This window comes from Monopterus albus, unplaced genomic scaffold, assembly GCF_001952655.1.
Source record: "Monopterus albus unplaced genomic scaffold, M_albus_1.0 scaffold271.1, whole genome shotgun sequence".
Classification (NCBI taxonomy): Eukaryota; Metazoa; Chordata; class Actinopteri; order Synbranchiformes; family Synbranchidae; genus Monopterus; species Monopterus albus.
Genome location: NW_018128151.1, coordinates 549,348 through 569,020, shown reverse-complemented (window position 1 = coordinate 569,020; position 19,673 = coordinate 549,348). Strand labels below are relative to the sequence as shown.

The 19,673-nt window shown below is 40.3% G+C and overlaps 3 protein-coding genes across 9 annotated transcripts in view; 2 read left to right on the top strand and 1 right to left on the bottom strand.

Annotated features, from left to right (window-relative positions):
• Positions 1–6,406, top strand: part of slc39a11 (solute carrier family 39, member 11) — a 103,606-nt gene extending 97,200 nt beyond the window's left edge. For all 3 annotated transcript variants that reach the window (XM_020622012.1, XM_020622011.1, XM_020622010.1), the window contains exons 8-10: positions 4,666–4,764; positions 4,888–5,046; positions 5,138–6,406. In XM_020622012.1, coding sequence (XP_020477668.1) covers positions 4,666–4,764; positions 4,888–5,046; positions 5,138–5,216 — 337 coding nt within the window. In that variant the 3' untranslated portion in view covers positions 5,217–6,406. The remainder of the gene's footprint in view (positions 1–4,665; positions 4,765–4,887; positions 5,047–5,137) is intronic.
• Positions 6,407–7,387: 981 nt separating this feature from the next.
• On the bottom strand, positions 7,388–10,484 carry LOC109972839 (ankyrin repeat and SOCS box protein 12-like). Of its 5 annotated transcripts, none has more exons than XM_020622014.1 (3): positions 10,370–10,484; positions 8,647–9,418; positions 7,388–7,795 (listed from the first exon to the last, which is right to left on the bottom strand). In XM_020622014.1, exons 2-3 carry the CDS (start codon positions 9,308–9,310, stop codon positions 7,644–7,646), a joined length of 816 nt encoding a protein of 271 aa, XP_020477670.1. In that variant the 5' UTR covers positions 9,311–9,418; positions 10,370–10,484; the 3' UTR covers positions 7,388–7,643. The 5 variants fall into 5 exon arrangements, with proteins under 5 accessions (XP_020477670.1, XP_020477673.1, XP_020477671.1 ...); XM_020622017.1 differs by having other exon boundaries at positions 8,647–9,415; XM_020622015.1 differs by lacking the exon at positions 10,370–10,484 and adding an exon at positions 10,153–10,360.
• A 2,496-nt stretch (positions 10,485–12,980) lies between these two features.
• The window catches only part of pkd1b (polycystic kidney disease 1b), a 29,377-nt gene continuing 22,684 nt past the window's right edge, over positions 12,981–19,673 (top strand). Inside the window, 10 exon segments of the mRNA XM_020622019.1 lie at positions 12,981–13,237; positions 14,411–14,591; positions 14,675–14,877; positions 15,208–15,326; positions 16,275–16,422; positions 16,533–16,798; positions 16,916–17,677; positions 18,407–18,538; positions 18,709–18,893; positions 19,047–19,183. Coding sequence (XP_020477675.1) covers positions 13,177–13,237; positions 14,411–14,591; positions 14,675–14,877; positions 15,208–15,326; positions 16,275–16,422; positions 16,533–16,798; positions 16,916–17,677; positions 18,407–18,538; positions 18,709–18,893; positions 19,047–19,183 — 2,194 coding nt within the window. The 5' untranslated portion in view covers positions 12,981–13,176.

Genomic DNA, 19,673 nt, shown 5'->3' with positions numbered 1-19,673 from the left:
GTAACCTCACTGTTCCACTTCCCTCCCTCTCGTTCATACACATGTATTCTGTTTTACCACGACTGACTTTCATTCCTCTTCTTTCCCGAGCAGACCTCCACCTTTCCAGGTGTTCCTCCACCTGCTCTCTGCTCTCACTACAGATCACAATGTGAAGTCTCCGTTTTACTTACAAACCAGTGAGTGCGCTGTTTCTTCACACACTTTGTTTGTAATGTTAATTAATCCAGAGTGTGTGCCAAAACTTTTGGGGAGATGTGGGTGAACAAGAGCTGCTGGAAAAAAATGTGTTGTGCTATGCATAATGAAAATAAATATTCTTGATTCTTGATGGTCCGTACTTTAGTGTGAATTCATTGTTTGCATGCAAACAGTGTGCGAAAAAACTCATTCGCCACATTCTGACCTAGTCTATGCATAGGCAGGTAAGCCATTACAGAGAGGCTTTGTCAGAGTAATGCATAAGTAACTTAGAAAGTAACTACTGCTTTACAAAGTAATTTTGTAACTTATTACTTTTAATTCACAGTAACAAGTAATACATTGGCTGCTGTGATGGCAAAAGCCCTGCTATTATATTGAGGGCTTTCAGTGTCACTGCAGCTAAAATGGCTTATTGAATATCTGCAAGACTATACAGCATGATGTCTAAGGGTTAGGCCCCAGCCTCAGTCTCTAAGGTCGCTGGGCTTTTGTAAATACTCCAGGACTAATGTCTTCATCAAAAGCTCTGTGTTTAAAAAAAGACAACGAATCATATTTATTCAGTTCATATTTATCATTTATTGGAACTTCAAATTTAGTGAGACTTCTCCTGTAAATCAGCACAAGACTTCATCACAAATGTAGATGGCCTGTGTCAGGTGTGGATATGAAATGTGCTGTGTTGTCTTACAAGAGCTGGAATATTTGTCTGGAGGTCTGAAAAATAGCTCTTTGCCCAACTAATCGGAGGTTTAGAAAACATAACCTCAATTAGTTCACTGTCAGTGAACATGTCCTTACACATATGCCTGGTACATTTAAGTTGGGTCGAATAGGTCTCTGTGTAGTGTAGACAACAATAAAAGGACACCCTATCATATCCTGTCCTCACATATACCACTGTTCCTAGGTAGCTCTTGTATTTCTCCAGAAGAAGGTTGAGCTGTTGCTGATACACCCCCGCTGCTTGAAAGGCTCTGGACCCATTTGTTCGCTCTAGACGAGCCTGATGCACCAACATCTGTATGTGGAAGGCGGCTCCGTTCACCCACTGCTTGAGAAACGCGGTGTTCATATGTCCATCCTTCACCATGGAATTCTTAGAAACCACACAGCATATTGGAATTAAGATAGATGTTCATGTTTTGCAGGTGAAAGAAATTACATTCTTTTATTTTAAAGGTTATTATTTACAATTCACAGTTATAAGTTTTAAAATATTGTGTTATTCAGTTGCTTTGCACCTTTAATCGTGTGAGCTGGACACTGAGACCAATCTCTATGTGCTTGGTCTCAGCAAGCTGAACCTGTGGGTTCCCCAGGTTGATCTGCAGACGCTTCAGATACTCCTCCATCAGGTCTCGGACCTCCACAGTCCAGGAGTGGAATGTTCAAATTCATGACAGCACATTTTGAGTGTTAAAAAAGTAATGAGTGTTAATGTTTTCTTAAGATGATAAGTGGAGTGTTTTAATTGGAATGCTAACATTAATGAAACATACCATTAGTGAGTCATTTAAAACTTTTGGCTACACTGGACAACCTTCATAGCTTGAGGTAAGGTCAGGGTTTCACCTCATTGGCCTTCTCCTGTGCAAACACCCTCTGCAACATTTCAGCCGTGCCCAAGGTTTGTTTGCCTAAGGTACTTGCAACTATCTCTAAAATCATGGAAATGATGAAAGCCCCCAGTCCAACAGCGTTAGGCACCATCGTGAGCCCACCCAGTGCAGAACCCAGCTTGTTTGCAGTGGACGCAGTCAGGCTTAAGTCTCCGCTGTATAGGACGTGATCTCTGTAATCCTCCAGCACTTGCGTTGAATTGAGTCCAGAGTATCTTAGCAGGGAGCTGAGTGGAGAGTTATATTTGACAAACAATGAAATTCTAACTTTCACCTAGTTACTTCAGAGCTATTGTAAAACACATTTTATTCTGTTTATTTATCACGGTTTTCCACTGTTGTTTATCTTATCTTTTACGTTGTCAGATTGTGTTTGTATTGACAGTTTTCTGAAAGGTTGTATGTGCACACAATTCAAATGTCAGGCCATTCAATGGCCCATTATCACTTCACCATAGTTATGGCTTAGGAGGTCCCTACTCCACCTATTAAGAGTCTCACTGGGTCATTATCGTGCCATAGACCTTTGTTGTCATGGCTACTGCAACAAACACTTGTTTTATTCACAATATGTAATTAGGCTTAGGAACAAAAATGTGTTGATTAGGCACTAAAATAGGTTTAAACAACTTAATCAATTTAAAAACATGGATGAATGATTAAAATGGTCATTTTTGTTTAAAGTCATTTAAATTGTTGGGTTGTTGTCACTAGTGGAGTATTAATAAGTAAAAGGTTATGGAGCCAACACATAGAAGTGAGTGATATTTTGAAATTGCCTTAAACACAGACGTGCATTTGTCTTTGCCCTGCGAGCGTGCCTACCTGTCAATTCCAAAACCCTCCCACTGTTGTGAGTTGAACAGTGCATCGGAGAACTCGTCAAGTTGTGCTAGTCGCCATTCTGGAGACTGTGACTGGCCCATTTTCTTTTCCTGGAGCAATAATAGCAGAAGACTGTGTCATGAAGTGCATTGACACTTCCTAATTGAATTTGATGGAGCCCTACAGTTTTGCACGTCCTCTGCAGAACAATAGAACTGCTTGTTGGAGTGTCCAAACTGCCAAGCTTCATGTATTAGCATAACCGGGTCCTTACATGAGAAGACTGATCAAGTCCCACTCTCATCTCCCTCATCTATGCTTTTAGTGTGAAACTACCGGAGACAGTTATCTTAGCTTAGCATTATAAACAGTTCTGTCTCTTACAATTTCCTGCAGACTAGCACTTTAAAAGTTTGCTAACGTATGCATCATGTGTACAGGAGCCAGGACAGAGGCAAATTTCCCATGTTTCTGGCCTGTGCAATAAGTTAACATTCTCCTTCCTATTGCTTCCTGTTTGATGGACAGTTATGAGAGCATTATGCAGGAATATTTATGGACCAGGAGCAGTGACTTCCTCGAATCGACCTATTTCTTATAGGTCCCACTTGTAAGCCCCAGTAACACCACTAACTGCCCTTTTCCAATTTCTCTGTTAATTAAACAGTCTTTGTGCTAAGGTAGGTAATCAGCAGCTGGCTTCAACTTCATATCAAATAGACAGACCTGAGAGTGGTATAAATGTTATCATCTGAATCACAGCAAGAAATTGTGCATTTCCTAAAATGTGAGAGTATTTCAATTTCAGAATGCAAATCAGTCTTACAAAGCCAGTCATGACTGTGACAGGCACAGATGTACTTGTGTGTTAATAATACAAGTCCATCCATCCATCCATTATCTATACCGCTTATTCCTGAATAGGGTCATGGGGGGTTGGAGCCAATCCCAGCTGACGCTGGGCAAGAGGCGGGGTCCACCCTGGACAGGTCACCAGTCTATCACAGGGCTAACATGTAGACAAACAACCACACACACACCCACTTTAACTGATTTGAGGTTTTTGTGTGTGTGTGTGTGTAATTCACATCTGAATTTGATTGGCATAAAAAACAATACAACACAGCATATCAAAACACACACTAATATAACCATGTGATATGTGTGGCACACTCTTTTATTTCAAGTGCAGAAGTTCATGACATCTGTAAAAAGGTTCCAAAATGTCCTGTGTCTGTGTTAACATGTCTATCCAAAGATTCCTGGGTTCACACTAAAGCCTAATGACTTTTTTCTTCTAAAAATCATCCATGTAACAAACAAATGGGAATGAAAGCACACATTATTTGGAGGAAGTATTAGCTTACCTAGTGAGGAGAGGTGTCCAAAGGATTGAGCAGCAGCTGGCTGATGGCTGTTTCCCTCTGTTTGAGTGGGCACAGAAACATTTGCCTTTTTAACACTGGAGAGAGTTTGAACAGTGTGGTTTAAAGTTCACATTGCACCAATGAACAGACTTGTTGACATGTTGAAGAGATCGGAGAAGGCAATGACATCTGGTACACAAGCTTGTAACCCAGCTCTGATCTAGATTCAGATGCAGAGTCACCTTTCCACACTTGAAAATGTGCCAGATAACAGGTGGAGGAGTTGGGACCTACACTTTTCATATGTACATATACTGACATCTTGTGGTTACATCAGGACACTGCAGAGATGTGTGGGAGTTGATAAGCAGGAGATTGCTTGATGTGATTCCTGCAATGTAATACAGTATGTCTTTGTCTGGAATGGGGCATCAGACATGCTTAAACTAATAAGCTAATACCTGCTTACATCACACGCTGCTTCTTTTATAAGAATACAGGATTAGTCTTGCTTACTCATAATTACAACAGAATCCTAGAAATGTAACATTTCACATTTTACATTCAGCGAAATCTGTCAGACAAACTATATAGGCCCTGAGGAGGCCAGGTTTAATACTTTCTGTTTATTGTTTGTGTTCCCTCAGGAATTTGGCCATCGGTATCGGCATCCAGAATTTCCCAGAAGGTTTGGCAGTGAGCTTGCCACTCCGGGGGGCGGGGGTGTCAACGTGGAGAGCCTTCTGGTAGGGAGAGACACTGTGTGAAGGAGTTCAGTAATTAGCCAACTCTTAGCAGAAGCTTGGGTTGAATACAAACACAATTTAAATTCCGATACAGTAACTTGATCCTTCTGGTTCTCTCCTCAGGTACGGCCAGTTAAGCGGGATGGTGGAGCCTCTTGCTGGGATGCTGGGTGCAGTCGCTGTGGTATTGGCAGAACCGCTGTTGCCCTATGCGTTGGCGTTTGCTGCCGGCGCGATGGTCTACGTGGTGGTAGATGACATCATACCCGAGGCTCAAGTCAGGTAAGAAGGATGATGGGTAAATGAAGAAGGGTTAAAGAACAGCAAATGTGCACTTGCTTTCAACATCTTATCTCCGACTTGATGTCACCAGTGGAAACGGGAAGCTGGCATCCTGGACCTCCATCCTGGGCTTCGTAGTGATGATGTCACTAGATGTGGGTTTGAGCTGAGGTCGCCATGATGACCAACTCCACATCAACAGAACACTCGGTGACCATGACGTCATCCTGGTCATGCTGACCTCCGTTTTAAAAAGAGGACCAAATGAAACACTTTGTTGATGTCATTTTATTTTTGCAACTTGAAATTCATTAATTCAGTAACAGGAACTGTTTTTTAAAACACGCTGTCTGTACTTGAACAATTGTCTTTAAGTTTTATTTCTATGTTAGCAGTCATGAGAGCAGCTGACACTTTGCTCGAATGGCAGAAATCTGATTTAGGGACAAATGTATACAGGTTTGATGCCTATACTCCTGACTGTTTGTGGGTGTTTGTTGGGAGGATGCAGCTTGTTGTGTTTTTGTTTTATGGAAACATTATTTTAAACCAAAAAAGTTAAATGAATGCCCTGTCCTCATGTTTACTTCTTCCAGTTTTGGTTTTTGCTCATGATGACATTACTTGAAGTGTGGTGTTTGATTTTGTAATTTATGGGATTGATTAGAATGATTGGATTTTGCTTTCTCCTCTTTGACCCCTGTTCTATCCTGGTCTGCACAACAGCAGAGCTCAATGTGATCACGGTGTACTGAAATATGAAAAATGTTCAAATGTGACTTTTTTCAAACTGCATGCTCTTCATCTGTCCATTGTTTGGTTTTACTTCATTCTGACTTTTCTGAGGATCAGTTGCAGACATCATTCCTGTTGTGTAACTAACTCAGGATCAGTTGATCCTATCTTCTGGTGCCTTCTTCTTGTTTGGGCACCGTCTCCTGCCATCTACAGGTCAGTCTGATGAATCGCATGTTGTGATCTATGTGTAATTATTTAAATGCTGAGGTTGATGGTGAATTAAATGTTAAGTATTTATGTAATTAAACAACCAAGTGATTCTCAGTTTTCTTCAAGCTATGGTTTTTAAGGCATTCAGTATGTTTTATCCATTTGGCCTCTCTCTGGAGACCTAACACTTACAAAACATGCTTTTTTATGAAAATGCCACTGACCTAACAGACCCTGAAAAATCTCAACATAATAATACTTATTTAAGTCATTTTGTTTTTTTCCTTCTCTGATTTATGGATGCAGCTTTGTGCTGGTGCGTAAAAAGCTTTAAAGAAACCGTCCTGAACTTACTTTTGAATTAAAAACATGTTATCAAATGTAGATCTAAAAAGCTTTGTATAAAGCAAGACTAAACCATTCAACTGTCTGGGCACATCTCCTTAATGCTTACTATGATTTTATACTTCAGTGTCAGATGTGGGGGGCAAAAACAGGAAGTGAACAGGTTTTAGCGTTGTACTAACCTTGCTGCTAGTTAGCGTCTGACGTATGTGCAATAACGTTCCTCTGCTTTTTTCAGTATGGAATACAAAACTAGCAGGTTTTATCAGTAAGTAATTCACAGTGTTCTGTCTGAAAGAGCAGATCAAAACTTTCCTGTACTATGTGAAGTAAATCACATTTCATTCCAGGCCTGTAATAGTTTTTATATTTTTGCCACATATTTTCTTATTGTCTACTTTGTGCCAGCGTTGTCCCTTCCCTGTCCTCAGTGTTGTTTTGCCTGCGTTACAGACGAGTGCTTCAGAGAAGTCAAAGACATGGGGCAATTGTCTGTATTTTTTACTTGCAGAGGGCTTGGCTGTGGGAGTTGGATTCGGAGCCATCGGGAAGACTTCATCTGCTACTTTTGAGAGCGCCAGGTAAGACTGGTGTCAAGGCAAACACATACACAGAAGAGTTCACATCTTCATTTATCCAAAACACTAACCTTTCTACACTGGAAAGTGAGATACCAGTTTATTGGTGTATCTGGTATAACCTTAGCAGTTGATGGTTATCTTGAGAAATGCTGTAATTGGTTTTCCAAACATGGAATCAGTTGGTGGTTATAAGCAGTGCTGGAGGTAACGTTAAATAATGCGGTCCCCACAGGATGATTTTTGTTGACTCTGATTACCCCGACTTCTTCTCTAGTACCGCCAGTAAATAAAAATCACTTTTCTTGGAAACATCTCAACATTGTGCACTGATATTCATGGCCCCCTTCAGGGCTTTGGTGGTTCCCTGGCTTTCTCCCAAGCACCACCATGTTGTTCACATTTGCGAGTGCTATTGAAATGTCTCAGAAAATACTGGATTGATTTCTGAAATGATTCTGAGTCTAGGCCAAGTCATAGCACTTATTTTAATGCACTTTAAACCCAAAATGTTACAACTTACAGAAAAAGCTTCCTTCAGAGAGTTCTTTCAGTAGCTACAGGGTTAAGTACTAATAACCAAACAGAAGTACACACCACTTAGTTCTCACTTTAGAATGAAGGTTAACTGAACAGCACATAAAGAGAGGTCATAAAAAATACAAAGGGTCCATAATCAGAAAAAAAAAAAAAGAATTTTACTAACATGCTTCCACATTCAGGTAGCTACAGAACAGTGACTGGGATTATGTCATATTGCAAGAAGTTAATGAGACTTGTTGGCATTTCCAGCTGGTCGATAGAGTGGATCTTGTTGATCTTCTTGAGGTGTCTTCTGACAGCAAGTCGGCACTGTGAAGTCAAAGCCTTTGGATTTCCTGGACACACAGGAGATGAGAAAAAGTTACCACTTCAGTGATATTCTTGTTTCATGTCTGCTATCTAACAGGATCTGGCTGGGGCTGCAAGGGCAATTTTATAGCTGTTTGTGATGTCTGCAGCAGTACCATGGGTTTCCTGCTGCAATGTTTTTATAGCTCCATCACCAAGTCATAAAAATACAGTCACGCTGTATTTTATCTTTGTGATTGGATTAAACAGATGGAAAAGGCAGCAAATGAGTTGTTAGCAAGGAACGCAGAGGATGATACATGTGGGAAGGGACATCTTCAGGAGCTATTGTTATTAACATCAAACATTACAAATAATGTAATCTGTGTCCTTCAGCCATATTGTGCTGATCAATTCCAGCCACTGGAAGACTACCATTGTTTCTCTGACTGAAAGCTTTAAGTAAGCATCCCTTCATTATTCATTTATTGCTGCAAATTACACTCTCTCTCTATGCAGAATTGGATGCTTTCCTGTAGACAAGTTTATATTTTGTCTAGTTCAGTTTACTTTGCCTGTAACAGATCAGAACACAGTCTAAGTTACACCAGAAATTAACTGGAGTTGATGTACAGTATTACCAGTTTATCAACTGGACCCTGCTTCTACCTCTGTAAAACTATTATCAGGATATACTGTTGTTAATTGGTGTAATGGTAAAAAGTTGAGAAGGAAAAAAATAGATAAATTAGGTGCTAACAAAATGTAATAAATACTTCCTAAATGTGAGTCTCAAGGTTATGTGCAACTGCTCAACTTGAGCGGTGGCCTTCAGTTTGTATTTGTTGTGATTCAACGTGCCAGAAGAACTGAAAGGGGACATGGATCTTTTCAACACCTCTTTCCCGTAAAAGCAGCTCCACGGCTTCATTCTGCTTCGTGGACTTCTCAATGATCAGCGTGGGGAGGTAGACATTTGCACCAAAGTCGATCAGAAGCTGGACATACTCCACGCCACAGCCATGCCTGAGGCACATCTCCAGCACAGTTTTGGGCTGCCTGATAAAACTCAACATCTTGGCATCCGTGCAGTTGTAATCCGGGTCTGCCCCGTAGAGGAGCAGCAGTCTGAAGCACTCCATGTGTCCGTAAACAGCAGCCAGGTAGAGCGGCCCGCTCGACACCCAGACACAGGAATTCCACAGCAAGACTTTGGAGTGGGAGTTCACCTCAGCGCCGTGTTTAAGCAGTTCCCTTAATATATCCACATCCCCCTCCCGAGCAGCAGTGAGGACAGGGGAGCAGCTGTTGGATGAGTTCCCATTGGGGTTGGTGCCTGCTCCTAGGAGCGCTAAGACATAGTCCAGGTATTTCCCACGAACAGCTGTGAAGATAGGTGTCTGAGCCTGTACATCCACACAGTCTACCAGAGTACTGTGGGCCAGCAGAGCCTGCAGACAGCTGAGATGGCCTTTAGACAGTGTGGTGAGTAGAGGCGTTCCTGCAATGCCCCAGCCACCTCTGCAGTTGATGAGTTTCTTGCAGATTTCTTGGCAGCGCATCTCATCAAGAAGTCTGTCATTGTTTTGTAACACTGCTTATCTGACCGGGGAAATTTTCACAGCCCCTTTCTTATTCTTCAGAAGTCCTTAATCGGAGCATAGAACCTGCTGAGAAGTGTAAACACAAGCAAAGAACATGAACTAGACACCAAACATCCTGTAGTTTTGACAAAGGCTTCAAGGTATCGGCAGTGACTTGGTTTGTTGCTGCTACAGTTTAATTTTCAACCTTACCACACAGTTATCACCATAGATATTTTTAAAAGTGTACAATATACAATTCAGCTCTTAAATGAGGGTGAAAAGCTGCTTGGAATATATTTGTGATTATTTTATGTCATAAAACGTTTTATTTGTTTATTTGATTGATTTTATTCTTTCAAACATGCAGAACAGAACAATGAACAAATGACAATAACACACATGATTTCACATATCCAACCAATGCTAATTCAAAATCAGTTTGCTTACACCTATTACATGTTTGAATGGAGTAGGAAGAAGTCAGACTTATCCAGTCCTACCCCATGACATCATATTATACAAAATTTATAGATAGATAGACACATCCATAGCTTAAGTACACACGTGATTAATTGCAAACTATGTATGCTTATGAATAAATAAGGTCTTCTGGGAAAATCGGCATAGAGGAATTAGAATATTATAAGGCTAAATAAATTGCTTTCTAGAACTGGTCTCCTACTACTGAGCACTAGAACAACTGTGTTGCTCTGAAAAAGAGGAATGGGCTAATCCAGCGTAAGTAACTACGCCTTGTCGTAAATAAATGCCGAACCGACGTCTGTCTGAAGATATTCCAACGTTACATATACAGTGACCTTAGTCATTTACTCATGTCATAGCTCAGAAACTAGCGTCACACACCGGGGTTAATAAGAGCAACCCAGCAGGAAGGACTTCGCTGGGCAATAAGCCGTTAAAACCACCACCTTTATGTCCAGTAAATCTCGCGTTGCATTGTTTTTAAGTTAATTGCAGCAATGTAAAGAAGCTATTCCGTTATTCTTTATAACTATTCTGTTCGTGTTAACCTACCTAAGATGTATTACCCTCCTCCTCCTCCTCCTCTTGTTTTCCTGCTTCTTCTTCCTCGTGGTGTTTGTGTTGTGAATCACATTCAGGTGAATGTTACCGTTCTACTGCCATCTGGAGTTTAACCGCTGTAACAGCAGCACTGGATTAATGTGTTATCAGCAAAGGAGAACCAGGGTGTGTATTTAACAAGACAAAGTAGTAGCGTTATGAGAAGAATATCAATACCTACAGTGAAAAAAGGTAATTAGAAGGTAATGGGCAACATTTTATTCATGTTTGAGTCTATAAGGGATTATAGACTAATCGAATAGGCATTCATAGAATGTTTCATAAAATGTTTCATAATCTGTTACCAGTTAGCGTTAAACTAAGATGATTAAAATTAGTGGGCCCAAAATATTCAATATCAAATGAATATAAAAGATGTTGAAATAATGACATGAATAAATTGTGTAAAATGAATAAATGAACAATTAAAGTGTGAAATAATTAAGTTCTTAAATTATTAATAATATTATTTCACATTATTTTTATATTAGAATTGTATTGGAGATTTATATTTATTTGTACACATTTAAATTTAAATGTTATTTTAAAATCAATGTTTTAATTAAACTTTAATATTATGTCAGATTTTATTTGCATTAATGCCCAGTTATAGATAAGTAAAATGATAAAATTAAAAACCACATGAAAAGTGGTAACATTAAACAAAACATGAACCATTAAGTACCATTAAGAAAATGCCAATATAAATGTAACTTGACTTTTAAAAGGAGCATTTAGAAACAAAACTTTATATTATGAATTAACCAAAAATTTGTGATTTGTAAAATAATTTTAGGAAGCAAGCGCTGTATCTTCATAACAACAGCCTATAACTGGAGTTTATTTTTATTTCATATATTTTACACAATTTCTACATATCATTTTACTGTTACATTGCTTCTAACATTTGAATTCTCTAAGGGTATGGAATTACTATTCAGGGAAAACACACTGAACGAAAATAGAGAAATTAAACAAAAATAAATAAACTGAAAATCATTTCAAATAGTTTCATTGCCAGAACTGAAACTGAAAAAATGGCTACTGCAAAAGCAAACAGTGAAACTGAAAATTTGCACATCAAAACCAGAAAATGTGACAGTGAGACTGAAAAAACTATCAGTGAAAGAAAAGTGGAGAACATTGTAACTTCTTTGTTTGAACTTATTTTAATAATTCTATAAGAAACTAGAATTACTACCACTTGACAAATTTCTTATAGAGGTGCAAAACTGTAGGTGCAATGGATGTGGCAGATTTTATGTTATGTTGAAGTTAGAGTTGGATTTAAATGCTTAAACTCTGTACTTATCATGTGATAACAACAGATTTATAACGCGTGGATAAACTGATGAGTTGAGACATTTGTTGTTCCCATCACCTGTCATGATCCCATAATTTTTTATATAACACTGTCACCAGGTCAAAAACTGAATTTGCCCAGTACTGTTAGTTTATGGCCAAATGCCTGCAGAAGTGACATTGTCACCAGCCTCGACTTGTGTTTAAGTGCTAATTAGTAAATGTGGTTTAACGTGTCAAACTAAAATGGTTGCCTGCGAGACCTGTGCATGTTACCATTGCAACTGTGACCATGTTAGCATTCAGACATTTGCGTTTAACATTTAGTAAGGTCTCACAGAGCCACTAGCATCTAGTAGCTTTGCTAGTCATAAGATGTTCACATTTGGTGTGTGAGCGCTTAATCTGTAAAATAGCTCAAAAGTGGAGTAAAACATACACTGCTTATGCTGTGTTGTAGATATATAGCATAAAATAGTGAAAGGTGCAAGTGGGGTTAATTGCACTAGTGCAGTAGCCTATCTAACTAAATGTACAGTTACTTTCACCACTTGTGCCCTATTAAACGTAATCAGTGGAGCGCCCGCATGCTGAAACCGTTGTTCCCATGAGGGGAAAATTCTTGCAAAGCAAAATGCCATGGTATCCATAGCAGTGGACTGACAATCCTCAGTTATGGTCACCTTATCACTGCCTTCAACTTTATCTGTTCCCTCTCCAGGCAACACAGAAGGCATCCTTTCTTTTCAAGCTAGGTCTCTTTCTTTTGCATGTGCGTCACAGACCCTTTGTTTGCTTGGTGAGGTCTTGGTGTTACTGTGGGCACCATGCTGTAGAAAGAAGTTCTGAACTGAAAAGGTTTTGACAACCCAGAACAAGATGCTAACCCCTCTGGATTCCAAAAAGCAACAATTTGCACCCAAACAACGCAGACACTACATAGGCACAGAGGCTCTGGTCTCTGAGGCCCGTTTCTGTCAGGACCCTTTGCCTCCTGCCTGAATTAGTCTCAGTGTTTCTATTGTAAGGGTGTAAGGGATTTTACAATATGGTAATAAGCAGTGCTGGCCTCATCTGTCCACTCTGTCTCTGTAGTTGTTGCTGAGAGACAAAGTAGAAGTCACCCAGGCACTTACCCAGAGTGAACATAGGAGAGGCCTTTAAAACAACAAGACCACCATAACTCATAGTGTGTTTGCAGGAGGAGGGGAGGGGGGACAGTGGAGGGAAATGTGAGAGTGTGTAAAGATAGGGTTTCAGGTTTAAGATAAAAATGGAGGGAGGGATTAAAAGGGAGACAGGAGCACTGAGGATGAGGGTGATGTCTTGTGGCAGTGACAAAAAAAGGGAGGACAACTCACAGATTTAATGGAATGATGGGAGTGTATTGTATCCTGTGGTGACTGTGCATATTTTATTTTTTAATATTCTGAGCAGAGCAAGATTTGTTTTGCAAGATGACCGGCATGACTGCACTACTCTGGATTCTTGGTGTGGTTTTAATTACTGCAGCTCGAGGTGAGAAGAGTTATTTTATACTAAAGCAAAACTGAAATGTGATGTTTCCTTTCACTTGTTTGGAGAACTAAGAGATGAGCGAGAGCTACGTCTTCGCTTAGAGACATGAAAACTTCCATTTGAATTTTTCAGTTTTCCTATTCGCTAAAGAACACCTGGAGAATTGCCTGGAGTTCCGATTATTTATTTATTTATTTATTTCAGAGAGAAGTGGCAATCATAATGATTAAGAATAGGTAAAGTAATGGTTATGTCTGCAGCAGGTACAAAAAATTAGCCTCTTTGTGAATATGATAAATATACATTTACTTTATTCTCCCACACTTTAATATTCTACTTTATGGAATACAATTTATTTATGTAGCAAATTATTTGTATGTATTTCCTACAGCCCCCATTGTTCCTATTACCACGGGGACCACTTGAGCCTTTACCCTCCACATCTTTCTAGCTCTTCTTTCAACCCTTGGTATTTCTCAAGCTTCTTGTGTTCCTTCTTCCTGATGTTGCTCTGTACATATATGTATATATGGATTATTTTATATGAGTGTATTTAATTTTTGTTTTCCTACTGCATTGTTCTCTATTAAAACACTGTGTAATGCAAAATTGTAACTACCTTTGAGGTCTAGTGCTAAACAAAAATGTACTTCCTCAAAATGCAGTTTGCTGTTTTGGTGCCCAGTATTTTACCATTTAATGGTGGGTGGGTGTACTGTATAATTTACATGAATATGTTCTGCTCAGATTTCCTGAATAAAGGTGATTAAAAGTCACAAGACAATACTTGCATCCTGTTCAAACTAAACATTACATGTGAAGTGCGTGTGTAATAAAGAAAGCCTGCACAAAGAAAGTCAGACTGAAAGGCGTATTTTTGCTTGATGAGCTTGTGTATCATGTGATCATGAGCTGAAACTGCTGCGGTCGTTGTGTCTCAGGAACTCCACCTGTTCAGTTATTACAGATTGACACTGAATATATTTTGCGGCTGAAAAAACAAGTGGCGATGATAAATTCAATCTGCCACATGCTCACTTCACAAGATGGCAGTTCTGTTTATGTATATACTCACATAATCATGACTGATGTGGTTATTGATTGATAAGTAACTTGGGTTGGTAAATGACTCCTCCTGGATACTGTCAACTCAATGTGATTATCACCCTCCAGAGGACGTTCCCTGTCCAATAGGTGGTCAGATCCATCTGTCCAGCATGCGATGTTATTGGCTCTCTGAGACGACATCTTCGTGGTCTGAGGCACAGGAGTCATGCAGAGAAATTCAGGAAGCAGATCTGGCAGCAGCTGACAGCCTGGAGCTGCAACGCTTCATCCACTACTCCTTCCCAGTGTGAGTCCCATGAACAGTAGCCATATGAATGTAGTTGTGCTTACCAACTTATATACACTTATTTCATTTGTTTTTGTGTTCAGGAGAAACACTGTCTGGGTATGGCTGAAGTGGGGAGGATGGTCTGACCAGGCTGGGGTTGTGGAGCCAGCAAGTCCTGCATGGTGGCCTGGAGGCAGTGAGAGTGTCAGGGGGTGTACTCAGATGGCCCTGGGGGCACTGGGACAGCTGAGGAGAGCACAGTGTGCTGAACAACACCACTTCCTCTGTGAAAAAGAAATAACTGGTGAGACTTGTTTCACTGGAGAACAGCAGGGGTACACAAAGTCAAATTGTTTATTGACATATGCACAGTAAGGAAACATGTTTCCCTGTACAATGAAATGTTTACTTTGCTGTCCACAATGAATATCACACAATACCAGTAAAATATAAGTAGCTAAACATTAACACAATAAAGGCACTTTAAAAATATCATTCAGTGATTTGAAAAATGGTGACAGGAATTAGCCCTACGACAACATCTTAATGAGTTTCTTTCCTGCTCATGTATAGCTATTCACATCAGGAATGTGTCTTGTGAGGAGGTGACTTGGGTTTCTCTCTCTTCAAGCAGAAGCTTTACCACCAACAGGCAGTTACCTGACTGGACCAGTTCTAATGACCGGCGTGTATGACTCGACCCAGGCACATCCCCTCATCAGTGTCCCAGACGTTGGACAGCACACAGTGGAGGTCAGTCGAAAACACTGATTACCCACCTAAGACAGTTACAAGATAAATTTGAATGGCTGTAAAATTATTGTACAACACACACCAAAAACATTTTCTCAAATAAATGCTTTGTCCATGATATGATGGAATTTTTACTAGTAAATAGTAAATACTAGTAGTAAAATTAAAACTGTCTAATAAAAGAACACTTGTTGGGTGAACTTACAGGCTGGCATTAATTTATTATAAAGTATCAGAAGTTAAAAGACTGGGGATCAACCAGCACTAGCTGGCACGTTTCATCTGAGAGGGCTTAAAAATATTTAGCAAGCAAACTGCAAAAGGTAATGGATAAATTGTTGAAACTGATCACAAAACATGTTGGATACGAGTGGATTATGTGGTATTGGATGCATAATTAAAAGGAAAGGATAAATTGTAGGACTAGCCCTAACTTTACTAGATTAATAGTGAAAAGTAAAAGATAACTGGCTGACAAAACTAAAGGTAATGACTAAATGGTTTAAAATAGTTAACTAAAAAGTACTGGATAAATGCTGGAAATAACTCAGGAACAGTTCAAATGGTATTAAATAGTGAAAAAATATGGTAGCTAAAAGGAATGAATTGGTTGAAACTGAAGTAATTTTACATATCTAAATAGTATTAAATAATGCACAGTTGAAAATCACTTTAAAAGAATGGATTTGGAACAAGTTGGATAGCTGGAACCATGGATGGGTGACTGAGCTTAGCCAACAGGATTGGGGGAATGTTGGACAAAAAGTTCAGGAACCACTGTTCTAACAGATGTTGAATACCAAAAACTGATTTAAGTGGCAGTGAATACCCTGTACCTGACTACATTGGATCTTAAAACTGATTTAAGTGGCAGTGAATACCCCTGTACCTGATTACATTGGACCTTGTATTGTTAGTTCATATTCTGGTGCTCCTTCAACACCACAGATGCAGCTGTTCCCAGGCTTGTGGTTCAGTCACGCAGGTCAGTTGGTAACAGTGGAGCTGGTGGTCCAGCCAAGCCCGCTCTCCTCTCTGGCCCGTTTTCAGATCCTCCGACCCTACTGTGACCCCAACCACCATCTGGTACCTCCTGGTATAGCACATCTATTACTATGAGGGGTTTCTGAAAGTACTGCACTGTATGTATTACAGTATTACCTCGTAGTGGGCAGTACTGTTGAAAATAATCTCTTTGTGCATCAGGTTGCAGCTCTCTCCTTAATCCATTTAGCTGCTGCTCAGCTGTGCAGCTGTGTAACACAACAGGGGGCTGCAGCATGGGCCAGTACTGGTGCCACCTGCTGGAGGCCTGTGTGGCCACCACCAGTCCCTGCAGCCCCTACAACCCTGCAGCAGGGAGCCGCGGCTTTGCTTTACCTCCCAGATACCCTGCGATACCGCCATTCTACCATCTGGTTGCAGACCTACCTCTCAGAATAAACCCTTCGTCTGAACTGAGAACTCTGAGCGTGAGTTGACCTTTGTTGCGCTTTGTTACCCTCTTCTGCTGCCATTATGAATCATACAGTGTTTGACTACAAGTTATATTAAGATAGCATAACATTGTCTTGTATTTTCTGCAACAGCTGCTTCTTCCAGATCAAGCGATCACAGTGTACCCTGATGACATTGTGGCTGTGCAGCACACTCGTGACTCTGGAACCTTCCTTCATTGCCTGAACAATGAAGCCTCTCTACACTCCCCCTGGCGCCAGAGTTACCTGTCCCTTAGGGGTGCAGAGTGGGAGGGCTGGTGGGAGGGAGGCCTCACTTCACTGCCCCAAGGAGGCCAGTGGGTGGATGGGGTGCTGTGTGATCTGAGGATACTGTATGTGGACACTCTTCACAAAGGTACAGAGCATTATATCTTTGGCTTCACCCAGTCTGAGGCAACCACAGCTCCTGGTATTGAACACATGACTATAGGTCCTACTCCGGATCTGAGATCAAAATTCGGGCTTAGTGTAATCCATCCCCTCCCAGATGAAAAGAACCAGATTCATGTTGAAGTCAATGTCCCAATGCTCATCGTAGTAATGGTCCAGTCTGGAGAGAAAGCCAGAAGCTCATGGTCAGCCCCAGTGCTCCAGACCGGGGTCCCCTTTCTTCCATCCTGCCCTGAAGAGGTGACTCAGTCTTGGCTTGACTATAAGAGGCAGCTCCATGAAGCCTGGTTCTCATCTGTGACTCTAGTGTTGCCCTCAGTGGGGGTTCAGACACTGAACATCAGTGTGATGGGTGCAGTGAGCTCAGAGGGTGTTAGTGTGAAAGTCTGCAGCTACGAGGCAGTGACGGGGCTCAGTGTTGAGCCACACGGACACTTGAGGATGCTCGTAGGCATATCACAGGTGAGAGTGCATAAATGACTTCACAACACGTGCACTTTGTATGTTTGCATAGCAGAAGTGATGGCAATGTCAGCCAGTCGATTCACTGCCTTGGTCCAGATGGAAATATCATCAGCTATTGAACAGATTGACCTATTGCCACCAGTTGGTCAGACTTATTACCTATCTATAACATCTAACTTATATCCATATCTTCTAGATAGATTGCCACAAAATTTGGGATAAACATTTGTAATTCCCATATTATGTATCCTAATGACCTTGGTCATCCTCTTAATTTTACTCTATTGACACCAATAGGTTGAAATGCCTTGATATTTCCTATTGGATAGATTTCTGTGACTTGTAGTAACTTTGGTGATCCTTTAATTTTTCATGTAGTGCCATTGTCAGATGAAAATGTCAGTTTGTCCAGTACTTTGGCTTATGACCAAATGCATCAGCTGCATGTTAACATACTGGTGAACATGGTGATTATGACCTCATTAACAGCAACATATTGACGCTGTCATTGTAAGCATGTCAGTATGTTCATGTTAGCATTTAGCTCAAAGCACTACTGCTGCTTATAGTCACAGAGTTGCTGATGTGGCCATAGAGCAGTCTTGTTGACACTGTGTTAGGGTAAAGTGGATATGGAAAACTAGAACCTCCTAAAACAAAAAAAGCACCCAAGTTGTTTGACATATTCTCTCACATTGGTATCTTTTTTTATGTTTTGTACCGTAGTCATTTACAGCCCGAGTGGAGAGCGGTTCCTCAGTAAAATTCACATGGGTGGTCGACAGCATGGGAAAGTTTGCCTATGATGGAGAAACTTGCAGTGTAGTGTTTAAGAAACCAGCTGAGTATAAGCTCATGGTAAGACACTTTGTCTTTATAATGTTACTTTTTCTCAGTTATTTGTTTTCTTATTGTTTGTAACATTGAAATTCAGCTTTATATTGATGTGTTACTAGACTTATATGTTAGTGTCTTATTTCAGAGTTTCCATAAATAGTTACATTTGGTTAAAAACATCTCTCTTCTAGGTAACCGCGTCCAACCCTGTGAGCTCCCAGAGCCAGCAAATCCTCCTGACTGCTGATGAAATGACCCCACTGGCTGAGCCAGAGTTTCTGTTTGTCAGGGAGGTCGTACCTCTGAATGTCACACATCTCTACACCCTCAGAGTCAAGGTGGACATCTCCCTACCAGTCACCTTCAGGGAGGGCATGCGCCTTGTTCATAAATAACCTTCAGAAATCCTCAGAAAAGCTGATCAAAATGGCATGCTGTATCTTGTACAAAGACTACTACCTGAAACATACTGTACTTAGTTGTATTTTGTTTGTTTATTGTAAAGTTCCATGTGGTGTATGTCATGTAGGTGGGATTTTGGTGATGGCCTTAGCAATATAATCCACACCCAGTCCGCTCCATGTGAGACCATGACGGGGCTTATGGAGAGAGGAGAGAAGCAGGCGTATGTGCAGGACTCTGTGAACTACACCTATTTCATCCCAGGTAAATTCACAAACAACTAAATCTGCACAAAGCAATACTTCTATACTGACAGTAGATCAAATATTGCATGTATGTGAAAAGTGTTAAAGCTGCTGGTAATAATATCAGGACTTTGCTTATTTCCTCTGCTCTATGGAAGCCATTTTACTGTTTTGGTTCACGCTCACTGGCTTTAATCGACTCAGTATCTGGTATCACTATACAACTGTTTTCAGAAAACAAGGTCAGATAAACCCATTAACTACGGCTTTTCAGCATCTAGCTGGTGAACACAGTGCAAACACCCTACCCTATAAAACTCATTTCAGAAGGCCGCCACAGCACCTGGATATACAAAATGCCAGTTTAACTTTTAGTTTATATTTTAGGATGGCTGGTTATAGTGTCTCATTGCTGCTATTTCAACATGGATCTGCATCTTATTTTTAAGCTCAACTTTTTTAAATCTTGCCCTAAAATTTATTTCAGATTTTTTTAAAAGATTTTGAAT

Bases quoted from the DNA above. Each gene is read 5' to 3' on its own strand.
- LOC109972839 (XM_020622014.1), bottom strand. From the start codon at position 9,310: ATGCGCTGCCAAGAAATCTGCAAGAAACTCATCAACTGCAGAGGTGGC. The intron at 7,796-8,646 runs GTGTTGAAAAGA...CTGTGTGTCCAG, and splicing joins GCTGCTTTTACGGGAAAGAG to GAAATCCAAAGGCTTTGACT.